At 39.5% G+C, this 21,246-nt stretch overlaps 1 protein-coding gene across 1 annotated transcript in view; it reads left to right on the top strand.

Annotated features, from left to right (window-relative positions):
- Positions 1–297: 297 nt before the first annotated feature.
- MBOAT1 (membrane bound O-acyltransferase domain containing 1) overlaps positions 298–21,246 on the top strand; it is a 147,285-nt gene continuing 126,336 nt past the window's right edge. The window contains exon 1 of the mRNA XM_043976582.1: positions 298–613. Within this exon, the coding sequence (XP_043832517.1) occupies positions 515–613 (99 nt within the window). The 5' untranslated portion in view covers positions 298–514. The remainder of the gene's footprint in view (positions 614–21,246) is intronic.

The following is a 21,246-nucleotide window of genomic DNA, read 5'->3' as shown; positions in this document are numbered from 1 at the left end:
GTTGCCCGCCTAGTTCACTCCTAGCTTAGAAGGAGGGTGAGGCCGCGGAGGCGGAGGCTTCTCTCATTCTCTCTTTCGACCTCTCTTCGAGCCAGAGCTGGGCGGGACGAGGGAGGGAATAGTCCGCGGTTTGCAGACTCCCGCCCTCCGCTCCCCCAACGCCCATCCTCCCGGGGCTGTCCCAGGTCACTGCGGCCAATAAGAGGGAAGAGGAGGGGAGCGGGAAGCTGAGCGGGCTCCCCACCCGGCCAACTACTCCTGGCGTGACCGCAGTGCCAGCGCCAACGCCAGCGCCAGCGCCAGCGCCAGCTCCAGCGCTGCACCCCGACGGCTCCCTGCTGTTCCGCTCGGCTGCTGCCCGGAGCCCCGTTTACAGTTGGCTTCCTCGCTGCGTCCTCTAGACTCGCCTATCCCTGGGATCCAATCCCCACCCAGGCCGGGAGAAGACGCCAGGGGGTGTGGGGGGTGGGTCGGGGTGGGGGGCGGACGCTACAGCCCCCCCTGAAGATGCAGGATGGCAACAGAGCCGCCGCCGTCGAGCCTTGCCTACCGCACCACGGGCTCCACCTTGTTGCATCCGGTCAGCGACCTCCTGGGCATCCCGCTGGACCAGGTAACAGCAGGGAATGGGGGCTTGACTCCTTTTCACCCATCGTGTGTCCACTATAGAACTCTGGAGCATGAGTGGTGGGGAGAAAGACAGACGTGGTCAGTAGGAGGGCGAAAAAAGTTAAAACCCGTCCCGGATTTTGCTAACTGGCTAGACACATGGGCCTGTTTTGCAACAGTGAGAAGTTATTCTGCAAATGGAGTTTTTACTTTTGAAAGGAATTGGGTGTAGTCTAAGGGCAGGTTAAAGCGTGAACTTCAATGTTTTAGATCCTAAACTTCAGGATCTAAAAGATCCCTTGGCTCCCCTTCTCCTTTTGACCCTACCTTCTCTTCTCGCCCCTCCCCGCTTCCATCTCTTCCCTGGTAACAAAATGTCAACAAGACAGATCTGGACTATTTTTAATTCAAAACTTAAATTTTAAGGTCCTCGTCACCTGTGCACAGTCAAAGATGCAGAGATTTAGTTATCAATGGAGTAGCATGTGTTCACTTTTAAATGGAGGGGGACTTTCCTTGGAAAGAGTACTTTCTGTTTAGGAAGTAAAAGAAGGCATTTATCAAACTTTACATAGACAGGTAGGTGTACACTCGTTCAGGTATAAAGAATGGCATGCTGAGACTTTGACAAGTCTTTAGAGTGTTTCCACTTGATTCCGATGCGGCTTATCTTTAGGAGTATGTGGCACCTGAGTATCTCTACAGCTAAGAGAAAAAAAGTTGACTCCCTGCTCGCGTGAGGCGGTTAGTTACTGTCGGGGAGTCATAAAATGTAAATGACAATACTACTAGTATTAGTACTACTACTACTACTACTACTACTACTACTAAGGTACCGGTATCCCTGGTGAGTTGGTTTGGGTCCCGGGGCAGGTATGAATGATACCGTTGTACTTTGTGTATTGTTATCTGTTGCTTCTGCTTTTTGGCCAGGTGTCTCTTTCCTTCTCTCCCTTTCACTTGTTGATCTCTTACTCTATCACTTTTCAAACATGACTACACCTGTTCACCCGTTGCCCTTTTTACCCCTATTTCTTTAGCTATGAGGAAGTCTTACCTGAAAGCTTGTCTTATTCAGACACTTTTCTGAGCCAATCTGCTACTGTCTCCAGTGTGAGGATCTAACTGTAACCTCCACCTGATTGATACTTCATCAAAAGTTTCGAAACTGAGAGACAGGAAATTGGGAGATAGAACAGATGTTTGCTAATGGATGCATGAGTTACTATCCGGGAGTAGTCTGGGGAGTGGACAGCCACATGGACGGAGACCAAACAAAGCTGTATCCTTGGGAAGAGTGAGTTCCTTCCCCATCCCTGCCCTCCCCAAACAAAACAAAACAAAGTTTAGAAAAATTAATTCTTGGGGCAGCTAGGTGGCGCAGTGGATAAAGCACAGGCCCTGCATACAGGAGGACCTGAGTTCAAACCTGGCCTCAGACACTTGACACTTACCAGCTGTGTGACCCTGGTCAAGTCACTTAACCTTCATTTCCTGGCCAACCCCCCCCCCCCAAAAAAAAAAACCCAAAACAAAACAAAAACAAAAAAATTAATTCTTTCTACTGTTGTGTAGTAGAGACTTTCTTTTTTACATAAAAGAGATGCATATTCATATTCTTTGCTGTGGTTTTGGATTTATTTCCCAGGGCAATCACTCCACCTCCAACTCTCAGGACTTAAATAGACCAGCCTCTACCTCCATCTACTGCATTACAAATCATTTTGGTCTATGTAGGAAAGGTTAGGAGGTAAAGAGGGAGGGGATTATGGGAAGAGAGTTGAAAGAGGAACTGGAAGAAAAAGAGTTGGGGAGAGACATTTTGAGCGAGAATGTTAGCTTTCTCTTTGTCAACTACCAAACATCTGTTGAAAATATTGAAACCTTTCTTTGTGACTTCAGTGCATCTTCCCTACCACCTCTCAGTGTAGAAGATGCCTGACCCCTGATCTGAGAAATGTTGTTGTTACAGGGTAGTGAAAGACATGTTTTAATTTATTTGGAAGGTCTGGTGTAAATTTCTACAGGAAAATGAGATGTTGAATAGAGTGTGGAACTGGGAATTTGGAGTTTCATTGGTATTTTTTCCCTTCATTTCACTTTCAACAACTTAAGCGGTTGCTCAAAGCTTTTCTAATGCTTTCTTTTCCCTTTTTCTCTTGCTTCCAGTAACTGAGTGTGACTTTTCTCACTTTTCTATCTTTTCTTTCCTAAGGAAAATAATGTTATCAATGCAGAATATTGATATTTTTATTGGAGGGGATTAGGAGGGGAATGATTTTCACCAATTTAGTCATTTCAAGGTGGCATTAATTCTACTTTCCAGTGGATTAAAAAAGACAAATTCAGTTCAGTTCCACAATATTTCAGGAGTGCCTACCTTTTATGTACATGATACTATGTAAAATTACTTCAAGTTTAAACTTGAGCTATTTGAAGCCTAGGGAATGATCAGTCTGAGAGAATAATCCTTCTGTCACTCTCAGTACAAAGGCCCTGAGTGGATGTTGTTCAGTCCTGTCAGGTATGTCTGACTCTTTGTGGCCCCATTTGGGGTTTTCTTGGCAAAGACACTGGAGTGTTTTGCCATTTCCTTCTCCAGCTCATTTTACAGATAAGGAAACTGAGGCAAAGAGGGTGAAGTGACTTAGCCAGGGTCACACAGTAAATTTCTGAGGCTAGATTTAATCTCAGGTCTTCCTGACTCCAGGCCTGGCACTCTATCCATTGTGCCACCTAGCTGTCCTGAGTAGATATAAGGTATCTTAAAGAATGACTTTTTTCCTTAGGCCACATTGGGTTTAGCCAGCAGAATAGGGTGGGAAGCCTTTTTGTTTTTTGCATTAAAAACAGGTTATTTTTTTTCTTATTTCATTTAACAAATATTCAAAAAAATAATCTGACACTCCTACTTCTCTCCAGCAAATTAGCCCCCATTCAAAAAGCCCTCAATACATAGTCCAGAAAAACAAATTCCCACATTAGCTATGTCCAAAAATGTGTGTCCCTTCAGCATGTGAAGTTTATTATATCTCTAGACAGAAGTGAGGGTTGTATTTCATTTTTGTTCCTTTGGACTCATGGTTTATCACTGCTGCTGATCGTCTTTCAAAGTTGTCTTTTTTTTTCCCATAAAAGTATTTTATCATTTTCCAGCCATGTGCAGAGATAGTTTTCAAAACCTGTCTCCATAAGATTTCTGGTTTCAAACCCTTCCCCCTCCCCCCTCCCCCAAAGATAGCAAGCAATCAGATACAGGCTACATATGCACAAGGTTGTCTTGATACTGCTTTTGTCAGTATACAAATTTTTCTCCTTGATCTGCTCACTTTGTTTTGCATCAGTTCAGAAATGTCTTCCCAGTTTTTCTGAAGTTGCCAATGAAATAATTTCTTATGTTAATATTCTCCATTTCTTAATATTCAATTACATTAATATACTAAAATTTATTCAATTATTTATCCAAAAGGAGGAATGCCCTTTAATTTACATTATTTGGCCAACACAGAAAGAACTATTATAAATGTTTTTGTATATCCTTTTCTTTGATTATTTGGGGGTATAGGCCTTGTAATGGTATAGTTCAGTCAAAAAATATGGATAATTTGGTAACTTTCTTTCTTGGGCATTGATTCAAAATTGTTTTCCAGAATGGCTGTATCAATTCACAACTCTACCAACAGTGTACTAGCATACCTGTGTATTCACAGGCTTAGGAAGCTTTTCAGGCCTAATTCTAGGTATACAGTAGTTATGATCCTAAAAAGTTCTTTATAAATCATATTTTTGTAAATGAAATCCCTCCTGTTCTCTAATTGTATTTGTATGTTTGTCCTTACTAGGCTTTGAGTCCCGTGAGAGCAGGGACATGTGTCATTTGTAAAGTACTCTCTTATGATAAAGATCTTTGCATTTGCTGTGCCTAACATAGTGACTTGGATAAAGGAAATTAGTAATTTGCTGAACTTTTCAGTGTCTCTTAATTTCAGAGATATTTTATCTTAATTTCCAATTAGTTTTCAATTAACAGTGAGTCTACACATCTTATCTTTAAATTTCTTTAGTCTCTTAGCACCAATGGTTTATTATCTTGTAAACACTTAAATGTGTCATTGAAATCTCTTGTCTTTCAGAGTAAAGAGTCATTTCTTATCTATTATTATAGATTCCTGAAATTTCTTGAAACATATAATGCTCTTGTGTATTCTTTATCTGTACTGAAGAAATCAAGGGCTTTAATTTCCAGGGATATAAATCTGAAGCCTTCCCTGTAAATTTTAAGTGTACCATTCTTTTTTTTTTTTTTTAATGAGAGAAAATGGAGCATAAAGAGTGTAGATGCATGATGAACTACAGATCTTATACATAGACCACTTAGAGGTAATCTACATTTCTGCTATACTGAGTCTAGTTCTTCCTAGGTTGGAGGCAATTATTAGGGTAACTCAAGTACATTTCACTTTTCCATGTTAGGTAAAAGAATTTCTCTTAAAGTATCCAGCTAATTGCTTTCATTCTCCATTTTGATTTGGCTTGGACCTCTGAAATGCTTTGTCTTTTAATTTATTTGCCAGCCTTCCAGGCTTGTGACATGAAGTAAATTCCCAAGTTATATTGATTATGTTGAAGTTACTAGTAGGATAGAGGCAGTTGGTGACTCAGTGAATAGAATATTGGGCTTGGAGTCAAGAAGATCTGAATTCAAATCCAGCCTCAGACACTTTGTAGCTATTGACCCTGGGCAAGTCACTTAACCTCTGACTACCTGACAAATGGATCCACTGAGAAGGAAAAGGCTTACCACTCCAGTGTCTTTGCTAAGCAAACCCCAAATGGAATCACAAAGGATCCGACATAACTGAAAGGATGACTAGTAGGATATTTACATATGGGATACAACAACTAGACACCCACAGCACAGTAAGAATAATAATGATGATGACAGATACTATGTTATCTCTTTGATCGCCAAGGCACAGTATTGTTAAGTTTGTATTTTTGCAGTTATGAGTACTACCAAATGATCCTCTTGCCTAGAAGTATTTATTATTTATCCACATATTGATATTAGGATCTAATGCCTTTATTGTATCTATAGGGCCTGGTGGGTACTCAATGAAAATTTATTGATGAGACTATTGAATTGTTGAGGCAGTTGTTGAGGCAGTTATATGGGTTGAGCATTAGTCTGTCATATGTAATTAGGTATTTATTCAGTACCCATTGTGTAGGAAAAGCATTGAATGAAGGCCTGAATTGGAAAGGTTCCATTCCCGGAGTTTCCAAACACTGATGAAATTGAAGGTCTGAATAGCATTAAAAAAAAAGAAAAAAGACACATTTATGTCTACACAAACTAACAACCTATTCTTACACTTCACTGGGGGGATGGAGGTGGCACTCAGTTCCTGATATCAGTGGATTGTAAGTGCTGACCATTCCTACCAATGAAATTGCTTATGATTTAAGGTTAATTTTTAGATGAAGATTCTTGCCAAATGGGGCGATGCTCTGTGATAGAATTTCTTGATTCATTAACCTGTTGGTATGTTTTACTGTGTTGCAGACTCTATGATGGTAAGTATTTCCCATGATGATAAATAACACTGTTATTTCCCATTGTTGACTTCTGGGTCCTAGATAGCTATGATGATCAACATTCCTACCTGGTAAGGATTGCCTAATCCTAGGTTAAATGTTTTGCCTGGGGTTACAGAGTTTGTAAATGACTGAGGCCATATTTGAACTCAGGTCTTCTTGACTCCAGGTCTGGCACTCTGTGCAATATGGTGCCATGTAGCTGCTGGGGGTATTAGACCTTTCTGTAAAGACTTCATGGGAATTTCCTTTAACTTCCTGGTAATGAGTCTGAGACCTTTAAATTTTTTACCCTCATTCTGAGTTCCCTAGATAAGAAAGACCCTTCCCAATTTATTTCAGGTATTCTTGCTCTGCATTGACAGTGATTTCATTTACTTTCCTTGTACTCCTGTTCCTTAGAGATTCTGTGAATGAATATCATCCTTAATCTGCCCTCTCTGTGCCCAGTGGTTTGCTTTAAGTATTTACTTGTTGTTTTGTCTGGGATTAGCTTTTCTCCTTATTACCCTAACCTGACATTTACCTTTATTTTGTTCTACGGCTATGCATTTCTTAGAAGAATGGTCTCTACATTTTTTTGATCTTGCACCTTTATCAACATATTTATTTCTTTACAAATTATGTTCATGCTCTACTGTCTTAACAGTTAGGTGCATTGTAAATCTTACACAAAAAGAAGAATTTTAAAAGGATGAGATAACCATGAGATGATATTTGATTTTAGAATGAGTAGAGAACCACTGGAGTTTATTGAGTAGGGAGTGACATGACCTTTGCTTTGAGAAAAATCATTTTGGTAGCTGTGTGGAGGCTGGAAGAAGTTTGAGTCAGGAAGACCAATTATGAGGCTATTGCAGTAGTCCAGGTAAGAGGCCATGAGGGCCTGACATTATGTGGTGTGAATAATGAAGAGGGGACTGATTTGAAAGATACTATGGAGGCAGAACAAAAAGATCTGATAGTCAATTGGATCCATGGGATTAGGGAGAGGGAGGCATCAACCACAACCATGAATTTACCTTGGAGATGATAAGATGGGTGATAGAAGGATGGTGGTGCTTTTGACAGAAATAAAGAAGTTCAGGAAAGCAGTGGTTTTTTTTTTTTATGGGCAAAGAATGTTAATAATATCTATAACAGAGGTCACAACCTACCCATACCCACTCATTCTGTGTAACTCATTCTGTTTCACCCAAAATGAAAAGGGGTGAGTTAGGACTCCTATTAATTGCTCACTGTCCTGGAGCCTGAGCCCTCCAAAGCATCCCGGCTAAAGCTTTGAGGTGATCTGGGGGTCAAGGTGTCTGGTGTGCCATAATGGAAGGGGAGTTTTCTTTTTTTTATCTGTAAAATCTTTTTTTTTAATCATAAAAGTATTTTATTTTTTCTAGTTACATGTAGAGATAGTTTTCCATGTTTATTTTTATAAGATTTCTAGTTTCAAATTTTTCTCCCTCCCGCCCCCCTCCCTAAAACAGCAAGCAATCTGAGATAGGTTATATATGTACAATCACATTAAACATATTTCTGCATTAGTCATGCTGTGAAAGAAGAATCAGAGCAAAAAGGAAAAACCTCAAAAAAAGAAAAAAATAGAAATAGTATGGTTCAATCTGCATCTAGATGCCACAGTTCTTTTTTTTTCTGGATTTGGAGAGCATTTTCCGTCATGAGTGCTTTGGAAGTGTCTTGGACAATTGTATTGCTGAGAAGAGTCAAGTCTATCACAGTTGATCATCACACAATGCTGTTGATACTGTATACAATGTTCTCTTGGTTCAGCTCATTTCACTCATCATCAGTTCATATAAGTCCTTCCAGGTTTCTCTGAAATCCGCCTGCTCATCATTTCTTACAGCACAATAGTATTCCATTACATTCATATACTACAGCTTGTTCAGCCATTCCCCAATTGATGGGCATCCTATCAATTTCCAATTCCTTACTACCCCAAAAAGAGTAGCTATAAATATTTTTCTACTTGTGGGTCCTTTTCCCTTTTTTATGATCTCTTTGGGAAAAAGACCTAATAGTGGTATTGCTGAGTCAAAGGGTATGCACAGCTTTATAACCCTTTGGGCATAGTTGCAAACTGCTCTCCAGAATGGTTGGATCAGTTCACAGCTCCACTAAAAATGCATTAGTGTTCCAATTTTTCCACAGCTTCACCAACATTTATTATTTTCCTTTTTTGTCATCTTAGCCAATCTGATAGGTATGAGGTGGTACCTCAGCGTTTTAATTTACATTTCTCTAATCAATAGTGATTTAGAGCACTTTTTCATATGGCAATAGATAGCTTTGATTTCTTCATCAGAAAACTGCCTGTTCATATCCTTTGACCTTTTCTCAATTGGGGAATAACTTGGATTCTTATAAATTTGATTTAGTTCCCTATATATTTTAGAAATGAGGCCTCCATCAGAAATACTGGCTATAAAAATTGTTTCCCAGCTTTCTGCCTCCCTTCTAATTTTAGATGCATTGCTTCTGTTTGTACAAACCCTTTTTAATTTAATGTAATCAAAGTCATCCATTTTGCATTTCATAATATTCTCTATCTCTTCTTTGGTCATAAACTGTTCTCCTTTTCAAAGATCTGAAAGGTAAACTAGTCCTTCCTCTCCTAATTTACCTATGGTATCATCTTTTATGTCTAAATCATGTACCCATTTTGACTTTATTTTAGTATAAGGTGTAAGATGTTGGTCTATGACTAGTTTCTTGCAGTTTTCCCGGCAGTTTTTGGTTGGTTTTTTGTTTTTTTTTTTTTTAGGCAACGGGGGTTAAGTGACTTGCCCACGGTCACACAGCTAGTAAATGTCAAGTGTCTGAGGCCGGATTTGAACTCAGGTACTCCTGAGTCCAGGGCTGGTGCTTTAACCACTGCGCCATCTAGCTGCCCCTTCCCGGCAGTTTTTGTCAAATACTGAGTTCCTGTCCCAGAAGCTGGAGCCTTTGGGTTTATCAAACAGTACATTAGTAGTAATTTACTACTGTGTCTCCTATGTCTAACCTATTCCATTGATCCACCACTCTATTTCTTAGCCAGTACCAAACAGTTTTGATGACTGCTGCTTTATACTAAAGCTTCAGATTTGGTACAGCTACCCCACCTTCCTGTGCATTTTTTCAGTAGTTCCCTTGATATTCTTGACCATTTGTTCTTCCAGATGAATTTTGTTATTATTTTTTCTAGCTCTATAAAATAATTTTTAGGTAGTCTGATTGGTATGGCACTGAATAAGTAAATTAATTTAGGTAGAATTGTCATTTTTATTATATTAGCTTGGCCTATCCATGAGCAATTGATAGAAGGGGAGTTTTCTTTATGACCCCTAGGGGGTTGCTGATTTATGCTCTTTAGTGATTAGGTCTTTCCCTTTTCTATTAGTATCCTCAGGGCTTGACTCCCAGTGTAGAAGTAGAGAAGTTGGGAATTTTCAAAGTTAAGGGAGGAAGGAAAGTAGAGGAAGGTTGGAGGAAAAGGTGAGGTGTGATTATTATTTTGGAGTTAATCCCAGGATTGGTTATTATGGAGCATTGATGCCACCCATTTTCCTAGCCTTCAATTGGTCTATGGTCTCCTAGGGGCAAGGCATCATTTTGGAAAGCACTGGCCTTTGACCTTGGTACCATCATTGTTTTGAGCCTGGATTCCACATATGCAGTCTCTAGAAGAAAAAAAAAAGGAAGCTAATTTCCATCTCTAGTCAAGCCAGTAACCCCCCCCCCCCCCCTGGACTTCTATAATAAAGGTCCTATCTTAGTGATGCCTCTAGCTCTGAGGTTACTGATAAAACTGAGATACTATGTTCTGGATTCAGTGAGTAAGCAAGGTTTAGGGTACCAGTTCCTTCCATTTCCCAATTCTTGTTTGTCTTTTATTTACATCTTTTGGCCCCCCCCCTTTTCCCCAGGGGGTTGCTTTCCTAAACCCTTTTGTAATTTCAGTAATTAATTTATATTTTATTCATTTGGTAATTAGTTTATACTTATAGATTTAATAATTAAGGACAATTCCCCTACCAGTAAGGACTGGGTCATGGAACCAGTTTTAACTTTTCCCAGAGTCATTCTAGTTTAAGAAAATGAAAAACCCTCAATAAATAAAGTAATAAGAAAATATCCTATAGTTGTATTAATGTAATTCAGTTCAATGATTTATAATAATCTAAAATAAGAAAACATTGTGGAAATTACTTAATATGGTTTTGACTGATTAAAAAATATGTTCTGTAGAACAATTGATTCCATTGGGCTCAACAAGTGTCATTGTGTGCAAAGGGGGAGGATTTGTTAATCCATTTATAAAGTATTTTTCCATTTTACCTAAAGGCACAATTGGTGAATCATTTGCCACCTTCTTTGGAACTCTTGTTTCGATTCTCAAAAGTTATCTGTGTTCAATCAATTTTTCCACATCAGTAGTACTGATGTTTATTTGTAGTGAATTTTCAAAGTTTATAATACCTTAAAATGGTCAAATAATATATTTCTGAAATAAGATTTTATGTTGCATTTGCTGGAGATTCCTCTATTATATTTTTGTAATTAATTTCCTATTTTCAGTTTTGTTTCAAATGAAACATAACACACAAAATATTTGACCATGACGTTATTTCCTAATCCGTGAACAAGAAGTACTAGTCAAAAGCCTCTTTTTGACTTTTCCTAAACTCTTAGTAATCTCCATGAGGGAAAAAATGGGTAGCAATTTTGTTTAAGCTTCATTTCATTTGCCATTCTGCAGCTTTGAGAAGCAGCATAGGGCAGTGGCTAGAGAATAGGCCTTGGAGCTAGGAAGAGCTGGGTTTAAGTTTTGTGGTACTGACTATGTGACCCTGAGTAATTACTCAATCAGTACCCCAGAAAATTACCTCAATACTAATGTTTGCAGAGAAGGTTAATGAGCAGAGGGAGTGTCCTCATCCAGGATTTTCCTATGTCAGAGAAAATCAGAGGCCTAGTCCCTAGACTACTATTTTCTCTGTAGATTTAGCCTGAAATATATACAGTTCATCCATAGAGATACAGAACATAATGGGATGGGGCAAATGATTCACTGAAGTGGGGGCTAGCAGGAAATTGCTAAATTCCAAGTTGGTTTGTGAAATTTTTTGAAGCAGTTTAAACGTCACTGAACTCAGACTTCCTTGTTTCCAAAGCTCTTTCCAATAACCATATTTGGCTCTTTTTTTTTAAACTAGAAGTTCTATTTCATTTTTTTTTCCTGAGCTTCTAACATTTTGGAAATATTAAATTCTCCATTCTCACCAAACCTTACATATAGCCATGTGAGAATGGTGGTATTTAGTGGCCGTTGGCTGAGGCTTTTCTTTCATATTCAGCCTTGCTCCCTGTTTACTTATACAGAATCCTAAAAGCACAAAAAAAGTTAATTCAGCTCCCTGGTATACTGCCCTTTCTCATTCATCTTCATTAAAATCAAAACTGGAAGAAACTGGCAGCACGGAGGATTTAGATTAGGTCTAAGGAATCCCTTTATAACCATAAAGCTAGGTGTAACATGTAGGACCTGAAGTCAGGAAGACTCATCTTCCTCAGTTCAAATTCAACCTCAGATACTTACTAGCTGTGGGACCCTGGGCAAGTCACTTAACCTTGTTGGCTTCAGTTAACTTTCTCATCAGTAAAATGAGCTGGAGAAGGAAATAGCAAACCACTCCAGTATCTTTGACAAGAAAACCCCTAATTGGGTCACAAAGAGTCAAACACAACTGAACCACAACAACCTCTTTCTAAAGTGGGGGCCCCTAGGTGGTGCAGTGGATGAAGCATTGGCCCTGGATTCAGGAGGACCTGAGTTCAAATCTGGCCTCAGACACTTGACACTTAACTAGCTGTGTGACCCTGGGCAAGTCACTTAACCCTCATTGCCCCACAAAACAAACAAACAAACAAACAAAACTAAACTAAAATAAAGTGGATGGGGGCAGCTAGGTGGCACAGTGGATAAAGCACTGGCCCTGGATTCAGAAGGATCTGAGTTCAAATCCGACCTTAGACACTTGACACTAGCTGTGTGACCCTGGGTAAGTCACTTGACCCTCATTGCCCCGCAAACAAAAACAAGAACAAAAACAAATAAAAAATAAAGTGGATGCAAGGTACCATATCATTTCTTTTTAAGCACATTCTCAAGTCATCCTGTTGCTTTTTCCTAGAATAGCCCAAAAGGAGTATGGCTCTCTTTACTTTCTTGTTTCTCCCTTTGAAACGACACCTGAAACTTTTTACATATATTTCTTTTTTCCTTCATGTACTAACTAGGATAGATCACTGATGGTTGTAATCTGGTTTCACTTTTTTTTTATCTCATTGGTCAATAAAACTAGTTTTCCTTTAGTACCTATGTATGTGACACTATGCTGGGTACTACTATACAAATGTTACTAGGAAAAGATTATCCTAGTTCATATGCAATAGGAGTTTTCAGTGTAGAGCTAATTAGAAGTTACATGAGTTAACCTTTAGAGATATTTTATTCAATTATGTGAGGGGGAAGAAGGTGGAAGGCTGTTTATATATGGTGTATTCCTGTGTGCATATGTGTATGTTGGGAGGGGGCTGTTACAAAGAGAGAATTCTATATTATAAGATAACTTTCATTTCTGTTGATTTGTCACTGACTCTTCTATTTTCTGCCTCCCTCCCCCACCTCTCATCAGTCTGACCGCTAAGTTCCCTTTGCAAACTTCTGTTGGCTTAATTTCTATAACCTGTCCTTGCCTTGCCTTGCCTTGCCTTGCCTTGCCTTGCCTTGCCTTGCCTTGCCTTGCCTTGCCTTGCCTTGCCTTGCCTTGCCCTGCCCTGCCCTGCCCTGCCCTGCCCTGCCCTGCCCTGCCCTGCCCTGCCCTGGCCTTTTGTTGGTGAGGCAATTGGGGTTAAGTGACTTGCTGAAGGTCACACAGCTAGTAAGTGTTAAGTGTCTGAGGTCGGATCTGAACTCAGGTCCTCCTGACTCCAGGGCCTCTGCTCTATCCACTTCGCCACCTAACTGCCCCTATAATCTTTCCACTAAGGCTCTCAGAGTTATTTACAAATATACCGTATTTCTTTTTTTCTGGTCTGATTAGCTGCTTGATTTCTATAACAGGAAGTACAATGAAACTGCAGAATGAAAGAAGTAGGGGCATTTTTTCCCCCATCAAGGTAGAGGGTGGGACTTATCAGTGTCAGAAACAAAGTATGGCTCTTTATGGTCACTGGTGAATAATACCAGGTCTCGTTGACAATAAAATGCACTAAAGGTAGGTAGAATTCAGTATGTTGAGTTAGAAACTGGTCAGTTGTAGTTTATAAAAGAGCCAGGAAGTCATCTTTCCATTTTAATTGCCACTATTCAAATCTGAATTATCGTATTCAGGTCTGTCTTCTTTGATCATTAAATAAAAAAAAAAGTTGTGGTGAATCTAGAGAGTGTTTGAGAAAAGCAAAAAAGAGAATAAGTATAGTAGGAAATGATAGGAAGAAGACTTATATGAATTGGGGCTGTTTGACCTTTCCTGTGCCTTACCAAGAAATATTTACTTAGTAATTATCAGGGATTAGTTGATAGCTAGCTGGAAAAACTAGGACCTGAAGGACTGTACGTCACAGGACAAAAATACCAGACTTTCAAACTGGAAAATGTGTTGTTTTTTTGGTTTTGTTTTGTTTTTTTTTGGTAAGGCAACTGGGGTTAAGTGACTTGCCCTGGGTCACACAGCTAGTAAGTGTCAAGTGTTTGAGGTCGGATCTGAACTCAGGTCCTCCTGACTCCAGGGCTGGTGCTCTATCCACTGCGCTGCCTAGCTGCCCCTGGAAAAGGTTTTTGAGATCATTCAGTCCATTGGTGTCAAACTCAGACAGAAACAGAGGCCATTAAACCATATGTAAGGGTCCCTGAAGGCCACCTATTGACTTAGAAAACCACACATCAGTGTTATTTCTGTTATAGTGTATTCTAATGGATTTTTTAAAATGTTTCCCAATTACCTTTTAAACATGTGGCACCTCTGATCTAATCCATCCCTTCATTTTAAAGATGATTCTGAATTCTTAAGAAGTTGTTTCCTGTTCAAGTTTATAGGCAATATGTGGTTGAACTGAGATTGGAACCCAGGGACTTTGATTCTAAAACCCATTCTCTCATAGCAGCACAAATGCTATGAAACATCCCTGACAATCCACCTGAAGATGGGGAACTCTCTAGCTCCTCAGGACATCCATACTACTTCAATATAGCTTCAATTATGAGGAAGCTTTCTCTTTATATAGAGCCAAAATCTATTTCTGACTTCTGTCTTCTGTTTATGTCCTCTGGGGTCAAGAAAAATAGGTCTTATGTAGGACAGCTTTTCACATATTTGGAGACATTTGTGCTTCTCCTAAGTCTTAAGATAAAATCCTAGTTTCCTTAATTGTTGTTGTTGTTGTTGTTGTTGTTGTTGTTTTTGGTGAGGCAATTGGGGTTAAGTGACTTGCCCAAGGTCACACTGCTAGTGTTAAGTGTCTGAGGCTGGCTTTGAACTCAGGTCCTCCTGACTCCAGGGCCAGTGCTCTATCCACTGTACTACCTAGCTGCCCCCTTAATTGATTTTTGAATGAGGTTTTTAAGTCACCCCTCCATCTTGGTTGTTCTTCCTAAAATGTATCTCCCAGAACTAGATACAATACCCTAGATGAGATCTGGCTGGGACAGATTTATCACCTTCCACATACTGGACAATGTGTTTTCATTAATTCAGCTTAAGCTCACTTGTGCCTGTTTGGCTGCAATGGCACTTTGCTGACTAATCATTGTGCTTATAGTTCACTAGAACCATCCGGTCTTCCTTCCTTCCTTCCTTCCTTCCTTCCTTCCTTCCTTCCTTCCTTCCTTCCTTCCTTCCTTCCTTCCTTCCTTCCTTCCTTCCTTCCTTCCTTCCTTCCTTCCTTCCTTCCTTCCTTCCTTCCTTCCTTCCTTCCTTCCTTCCTTCCTTCCTTCCTTCCTTCCTTCCTTCCTTCCTTCCTTCCTTCCTTCCTTCCTTCCTTCCTTCCTTCCTTCCTTCCTTCCTTCCTTCCTTCCTTCCTTCCTTCCTTCCTTCCTTCCTTCCTTCCTTCCTTCCTTCCTTCCTTCCTTCCTTCCTTCCTTCCTTCCTTCCTTCCTTCCTTCCTTCCTTCCTTCCTTCCTTCCTTCCTTCCTTCCTTCCTTCCTATATAGTGGGAAAATGGGGTATGGGTTGGGGTTGGGGTTCTTGGGAATTCCTCTTTAAAGAATTACACCCTCTTGCACACAAAACTTAGTTAGAACAAGGTGATAGTTTATTTAGGAGCAAGGGAAGGGAAGGGTGGGGGGAGGGAAACCATGAAAGAAATCCTTAGACTTTTCATGGGGAGATTTGGCATAAAGCACATGGCTCAGAGGTACCAAATCTCTCTAGGCGTTATCTGTTCTCTGGTTTAGTTTCTCAAGAAGATTCCTCGGTGTGCCCCAGAGAAATTCTGGGGTGCTCTGCGCCCCATGACACTTCCTTCCTTCCTTCCTTCCTTCCTTCCTTCCTTCCTTCCTTCCTTCCTTCCTTCCTTCCTTCCTTCCTTCCTTCCTTCCTTCCTTCCTTCCTTCCCTCCTTCCCTCCTTCCCTCCTTCCCTCCCTCCCTCCCTCCCTCCCTCCCTCCCTCCCCTCCTATCTTTCAGTTTTCCATGTCTCTCCTATTCTTGGGAAATTGATATTTTGAACCCCCTTATTCCTATTTAACCTTTTTGCTTATTTTTTTCTAGCCTCTTGAGACCTTTTGGGAACCTAGGTTGATACCAATCCACTAATTTGATACACATACCATTTACATCTTTATTTAAGATTATCTATCTTAGATGGATAGATAGACAGAGATAATTTATCTATCATCATTAAACAAGATGGGGTCAAAGACAACTCTCCTGGACATCCCATCAGATACCACTTTTCAGCCTAATATTGATCCAATAATGACTATTTTTTCTGGATCTGGTCAAGTCATTCAAGTAGTTACAAATCTGTTAATCTCAAGATTAAAGCATTCTTTAGTCATGCCACTCACTTCTTTTCATTTTGTCAGTAATGATATTGTGAGACATATTGTCAAATGCCTTATTGAAATCCAGGTAGGCTGGTATATTGTGTCTACAGCATAACCCTTTTCTTCTTTTCTAGTTACTCAGTCAAAAGAAAAAATGAATTTATTTTGGTACAGTTTCATCCTTACCATCTTCTGCTGGCTCTTAATGATCAGTGCTCACAGATAATACTTTTAGCAATATGTTATAGAATTTTGTCAGGAATTGAAGCCTGGTTTAGTTCACTGGCTTAGAGATGAAAGAACCTCTCTTTCCCCTTCCCTCATTTTTAAAAAAACAGTACAATATCTGTCCATTTATATTCCTATAGTACTTCTTTCATTTCCAACAAGTTTTCAGGACTTTCAATAGCAGCTCAACAATCACACCCATAATTTTGTTTATTCTTTTGTTTTATCTTCAAAATTATTAAATGCCTATCTTATATAGAACACTATGCTCCTTTTTTTCAGTACCCTGAGATGTATTTTATTTAGACTTGCTAATTTCCCTGAAATCATCAAGGAAAACTAAGTTCTTCCTTACCATTTCCTTATATATTGGTTTTTAATTTGCTATGAACCATTTTATTCCACATTTCTCAAGTCATGTTCTTGTTAGAGAAGAGAACAATGAATTGAATTTTTTTCTCTATGCTAATCATTATTATGGTCCCACTCACTATGAGTAGTTGTCCTTTTCCTCCTTTGATCTTTCTTTTGCCCCCAGTCTGTTTGTTCTAAATTTTAGCATTCTATTCATATTTATTCTCATTTACCAGCTTTTCCTTTCCTTTTCTGTATATGTCTTTTAAAAAGCTAAGTTGGTAAAGGAATTCTTTGGCCAAATCTGTTTCTTTAGCTAGCTTTCCCCCAAAAGCCCCACTCCCAAATGGTGGGATCATTTGTGTTTGTGTTGTCAAGATTTCATTCCTGAGTACATCTTATCTCTGGTGAGTTAACTTCCTCCATAGAACTTTAGATCATGGGGCCCTACTTATCTTTTTATGGGATTCTCTGTTACCCTCTCCTGAAATCTGAGTATATATCAGACAACTTCCTGCCCTACCTATTGGTAGATTTAAAGAGTTTGGGGGGCAGCTAGGTGGCGCAGTGGATAAAACACTGGCCCTGGATTCAGGAGGACCAGAGTTCAAATCTGGCTGCAGATACTTGACACTTACTATCTATGTGACCCTGGGCAAGTCACTTAACCCTCAATGCCCCACCAAAAAATAAAAAGAGTTTTGGTCACTTTGTAAAGGTTCCTATTATTTCTACTTCAGCAACTACTTCTTATGGTTTGTCAAAAACAGGTTTCAGAATTCTCCTCATTTGTTTACCTTTTGAAAAATAAAATTATCATTAAATCAAGTTAGGAATTTACTTTGATCAGAAAGATTATTCCAGAATATGTATGTCTAATTGAAGTTATCATTAATATTATGCCTTCAGCTCTAAGATCTGCATCCAGAATCCTTCAACTTCATCCAAACCTTCTTTTTGGTTGCAGTATATTCCCATCACAATATTGCTTCTACTTCTCCCTGCATTGATCCTTGTCCAACTATTCCCCATCAGGCTTTCCTTCTCAGGTTCTTTTGAAGAGGAGAAGAATGAAATAAGATTGGAGGATTAGTTGGAGTTATAGTATATGGGGTCTTATGTGCCCACTTATAGGTAATGGGGAGCCACTGAAGATTTTTGATTAGGGCAATACCATGATCAGATCAGTGCAGTAGGAATATTACTTTGGCATGTATATGGATGATGAATTGGAGCTTATTTCATATTTCTTTTTTATGAGTTCTACCTTCCAGCCACAAGATTAATGATTTTCTATACTTCATTCCATCTTCTGCCTCCATATATTCACAAAGCTTTCCCTTCATACCAATAACGTATTTCTCTTCTCTTTGAGAATCAAAGTGCCATCTCCTCTGTGAAGAGTTTCATGATCTCCCCAATTATTAATGCTCACTTTTCCTGGTTCTTTATTTTTGTACATGCTTTATTCCCCCAAATTGACTGTCACCTCCTTGAGGGTGGCTGCCATTTTTTGGGGTCTATTTCTTTTGTATCTAGTATAGCACCTCATATGTAGTAGGTGGTCAATCATCATCATAATAATCAGTATGTAAGTTGTCAGTTGTAAAGTGCTGTACATGTACTTTATTTGATCCTTACAACAACCCTCAGAGGTAAACAGTACAGATATTACTATCTATTTTACAGATGAGGAAACTGAGGTTGAAAGAAGTTAAGTTACATGACTTGTTCAGAGTCACATAGTGAATAAGTATCTGAAGCAGGATTTGAACTCAGGTCTTCTTGACTCCAAATTCAATACTCTATCCACTAAATACAAATGTTTGTTGAATTGAGTGGAAAGATAATGAAAGCAAGGACATCAGTTTGGAGGCTGTTTTATTCCATGTGAAATGAGATGAGGGTTTGCATCAGGGTGGTGGTGAAATAAATGGAAGGGATGGATGTAAGAGAGACTGTCAAAGTGGAGCTGATGGAACTTGGCAATTTATTGTGGTCAGGGTGAGGGTGGAATGAAGTAAAGAGTAGAGTTAAATATAACTCCCAGGTTTCAAGCCTGGGCAATTGGGTCATTGGTTGTACAATCAAACGATACAAAGAAGTTCGGAGGAAGTGCAGGTTTGGTGAGGGAGATAAGTTCAATTTTAGACATGTCGAGTTTGAGCCCCTGTTCTTGGACATGTTAGCATGCAGATTGGGATGTCTGGATGGAAGAAGGACATGAAAGACCAGAACTCAGGAGAAATTGAGAGTGGATATAAATCTTGGAGTTATTTGCATGGAGGGGATTAATTGAAGCCATGGGAGTAGATGAGATTGTTAATGGGGAAAGTATAGCAGGAGAAGAGATACAGACTGAGGATAGAATCTTAGGGGCCATCCATATTTAGGGATTAGGAGGGAGAAATGAACCAGTGAAAAAGATAGAAAGGAAGGGAGAGATCAGTGTCATAGAGTCAAAGGAGGAGAGATTATAGAGGACTCAAGGATGCCAAAAGCTACAGAAGTAAGAGAGGAAAATGAGTAAGAAAAGGCCGTGGGATGTGGCAAGGAAGAGGTTTTTGGTAACTTTAGACAGAATAGTTTCAGTCATGGTATTGGTAGGGGAGAGAACCCAGATTGAAGAGGATTGAGGGATGAGTGGGTGAGAAGGAAGTGGAGGCAGCAATTATAGACTGCATTTTCTAGAAATTTAGTAGGAGAGGAGAGGAGATTGAGACAGTAATACCTTATGGACATAGCAGGATAAAGGGAAGGCTTTTTGTGGGGCAGGGGAGTAAGTGAAGAACATATCTATAAGCAGAAGGTAGATTGGCAATACAGAGGGAAAGGTGATTGGGACAAGACAGGAAGAAAAAAAAAACTATTGAAGAGAGTAAGTGAAGTCTGGGTAAAATGAGAGGCCACTGAGCCCAGGAAGTGTGAAAGAATTTTATTGATTCTTCTTATCACTTAAATGTTATTCCTTATCAGAGAAATGCTGAAGTTAACTTGGGTGTGTTCATAAATTACTAACTAGATTGTCTTTGGAATGAATTTTTTAAAAAGTCAACTGTCCGTTCAAAATTATCACCAGCACATGGTTTTTACTAGCTGCTCAGTCAATGGATTTGTGAAGTAAAGAATCCTTCCACACCCAAGATACATTCAAACAAAAAGAAAAATCCTGTGCTTAATGGTAGGCAGGGACTCGAGGCCTACTTACTGTCTCTTTCAAATGGTAGATCTTGCTTTGTCCCACTCATGGGCACAGCACTTTGGAGGCATGTGCCAGGCTTTTTAGCCCATAAAGGGGGTTTGACTCGGATAATGTTTCAGAGGAAGTTACAGTAATTGTAATTGGCTAAGCTTGGGAATGACCTATGCCAGGACTTTGAGGATCTCAGTTTTCCCCTTGGCTTATAACACAGGGAAATTCTAACTAGGAATTTCTATATAATGTAATATAGACCACTTATTTTTTAAAGTCTAGTTTGAGGTGCAGAGCTCTTGATCTTTGTCACTGATTTAGCTCACTACCTTTTTCTCTTCTGCCACTTGCTACTATACTTGGGTATAGTATACTTGCCCCTAATTCATTTTCTGATAACCTACCACTGAGGTTGGCAGGGGAAAAAAAAGGTTGCTGTGCTCCCCGCCCCCCCCCCCCCCAAGGGGTTAATTTACAAAGGAGAGAAAATGTAAATTCAGAAATTATATAAAGGAGGTTAAGGGCAAGTGTGAGTCAAAGAAAACTACCCAACACAGATTAGTTGGTGTTAGAGTCTTTAACCTTTCTCAGGGTAGAACATTCCTCCTCCCACCTTGCCCTCCATGTGATTGGCTGAGCTGAATGTTATGGTCAGAGTTTGCTTCTGTAATCCCAGTCTCCCTTTCAGACTATCAGGAAACCATCTAGTTTAACCTACAATCCTATTTAATCATTATGTAAGTATCCATACCCACCCACCTCCAGTCACTTAAAAATAAAGTATTCATTAAGTATTATGGATACCAACTGTATGTAAGGCAAAGGCAATGAGATCTTTTAAGAGATATTATAGTAGTTTTTCCCATTTCCCAGAAAAGAATAATTCAGCTTGATACTCACATCATAAAAGACATTGTTTTTTCAGACCAGCTCCTTGAAAGTGAGGTCCTGCTGGTCAAACCCTTTGGTCTTATCTATGTTGTTACTTACTATAAGGTGTGAAGTGCTCCGCAGCCTTAGTTAGCATTTTGGTTAGAGATGGAGGGGCGATATTATGATAGGAAGACCAAGTAAGGTTAATTGACCTTCCATACCCAGGTACTCGAGAGAGATTTGCCCTTTTCATGTGAATATCCAAACATTTCATTAACAGAATGATTGGGAATCCTATTCTTTACATTTTCTTTACTAGATAAATCTGCTGTGACCTCTTTTGT

The sequence above is a fragment of the Dromiciops gliroides genome, chromosome 1 (genome assembly GCF_019393635.1).
Source record: "Dromiciops gliroides isolate mDroGli1 chromosome 1, mDroGli1.pri, whole genome shotgun sequence".
NCBI classification, from domain to species: Eukaryota; Metazoa; Chordata; class Mammalia; order Microbiotheria; family Microbiotheriidae; genus Dromiciops; species Dromiciops gliroides.
The sequence above is the reverse complement of the archived record's forward strand: the minus strand, read 5'-3'. Positions and strand labels throughout refer to the sequence as shown.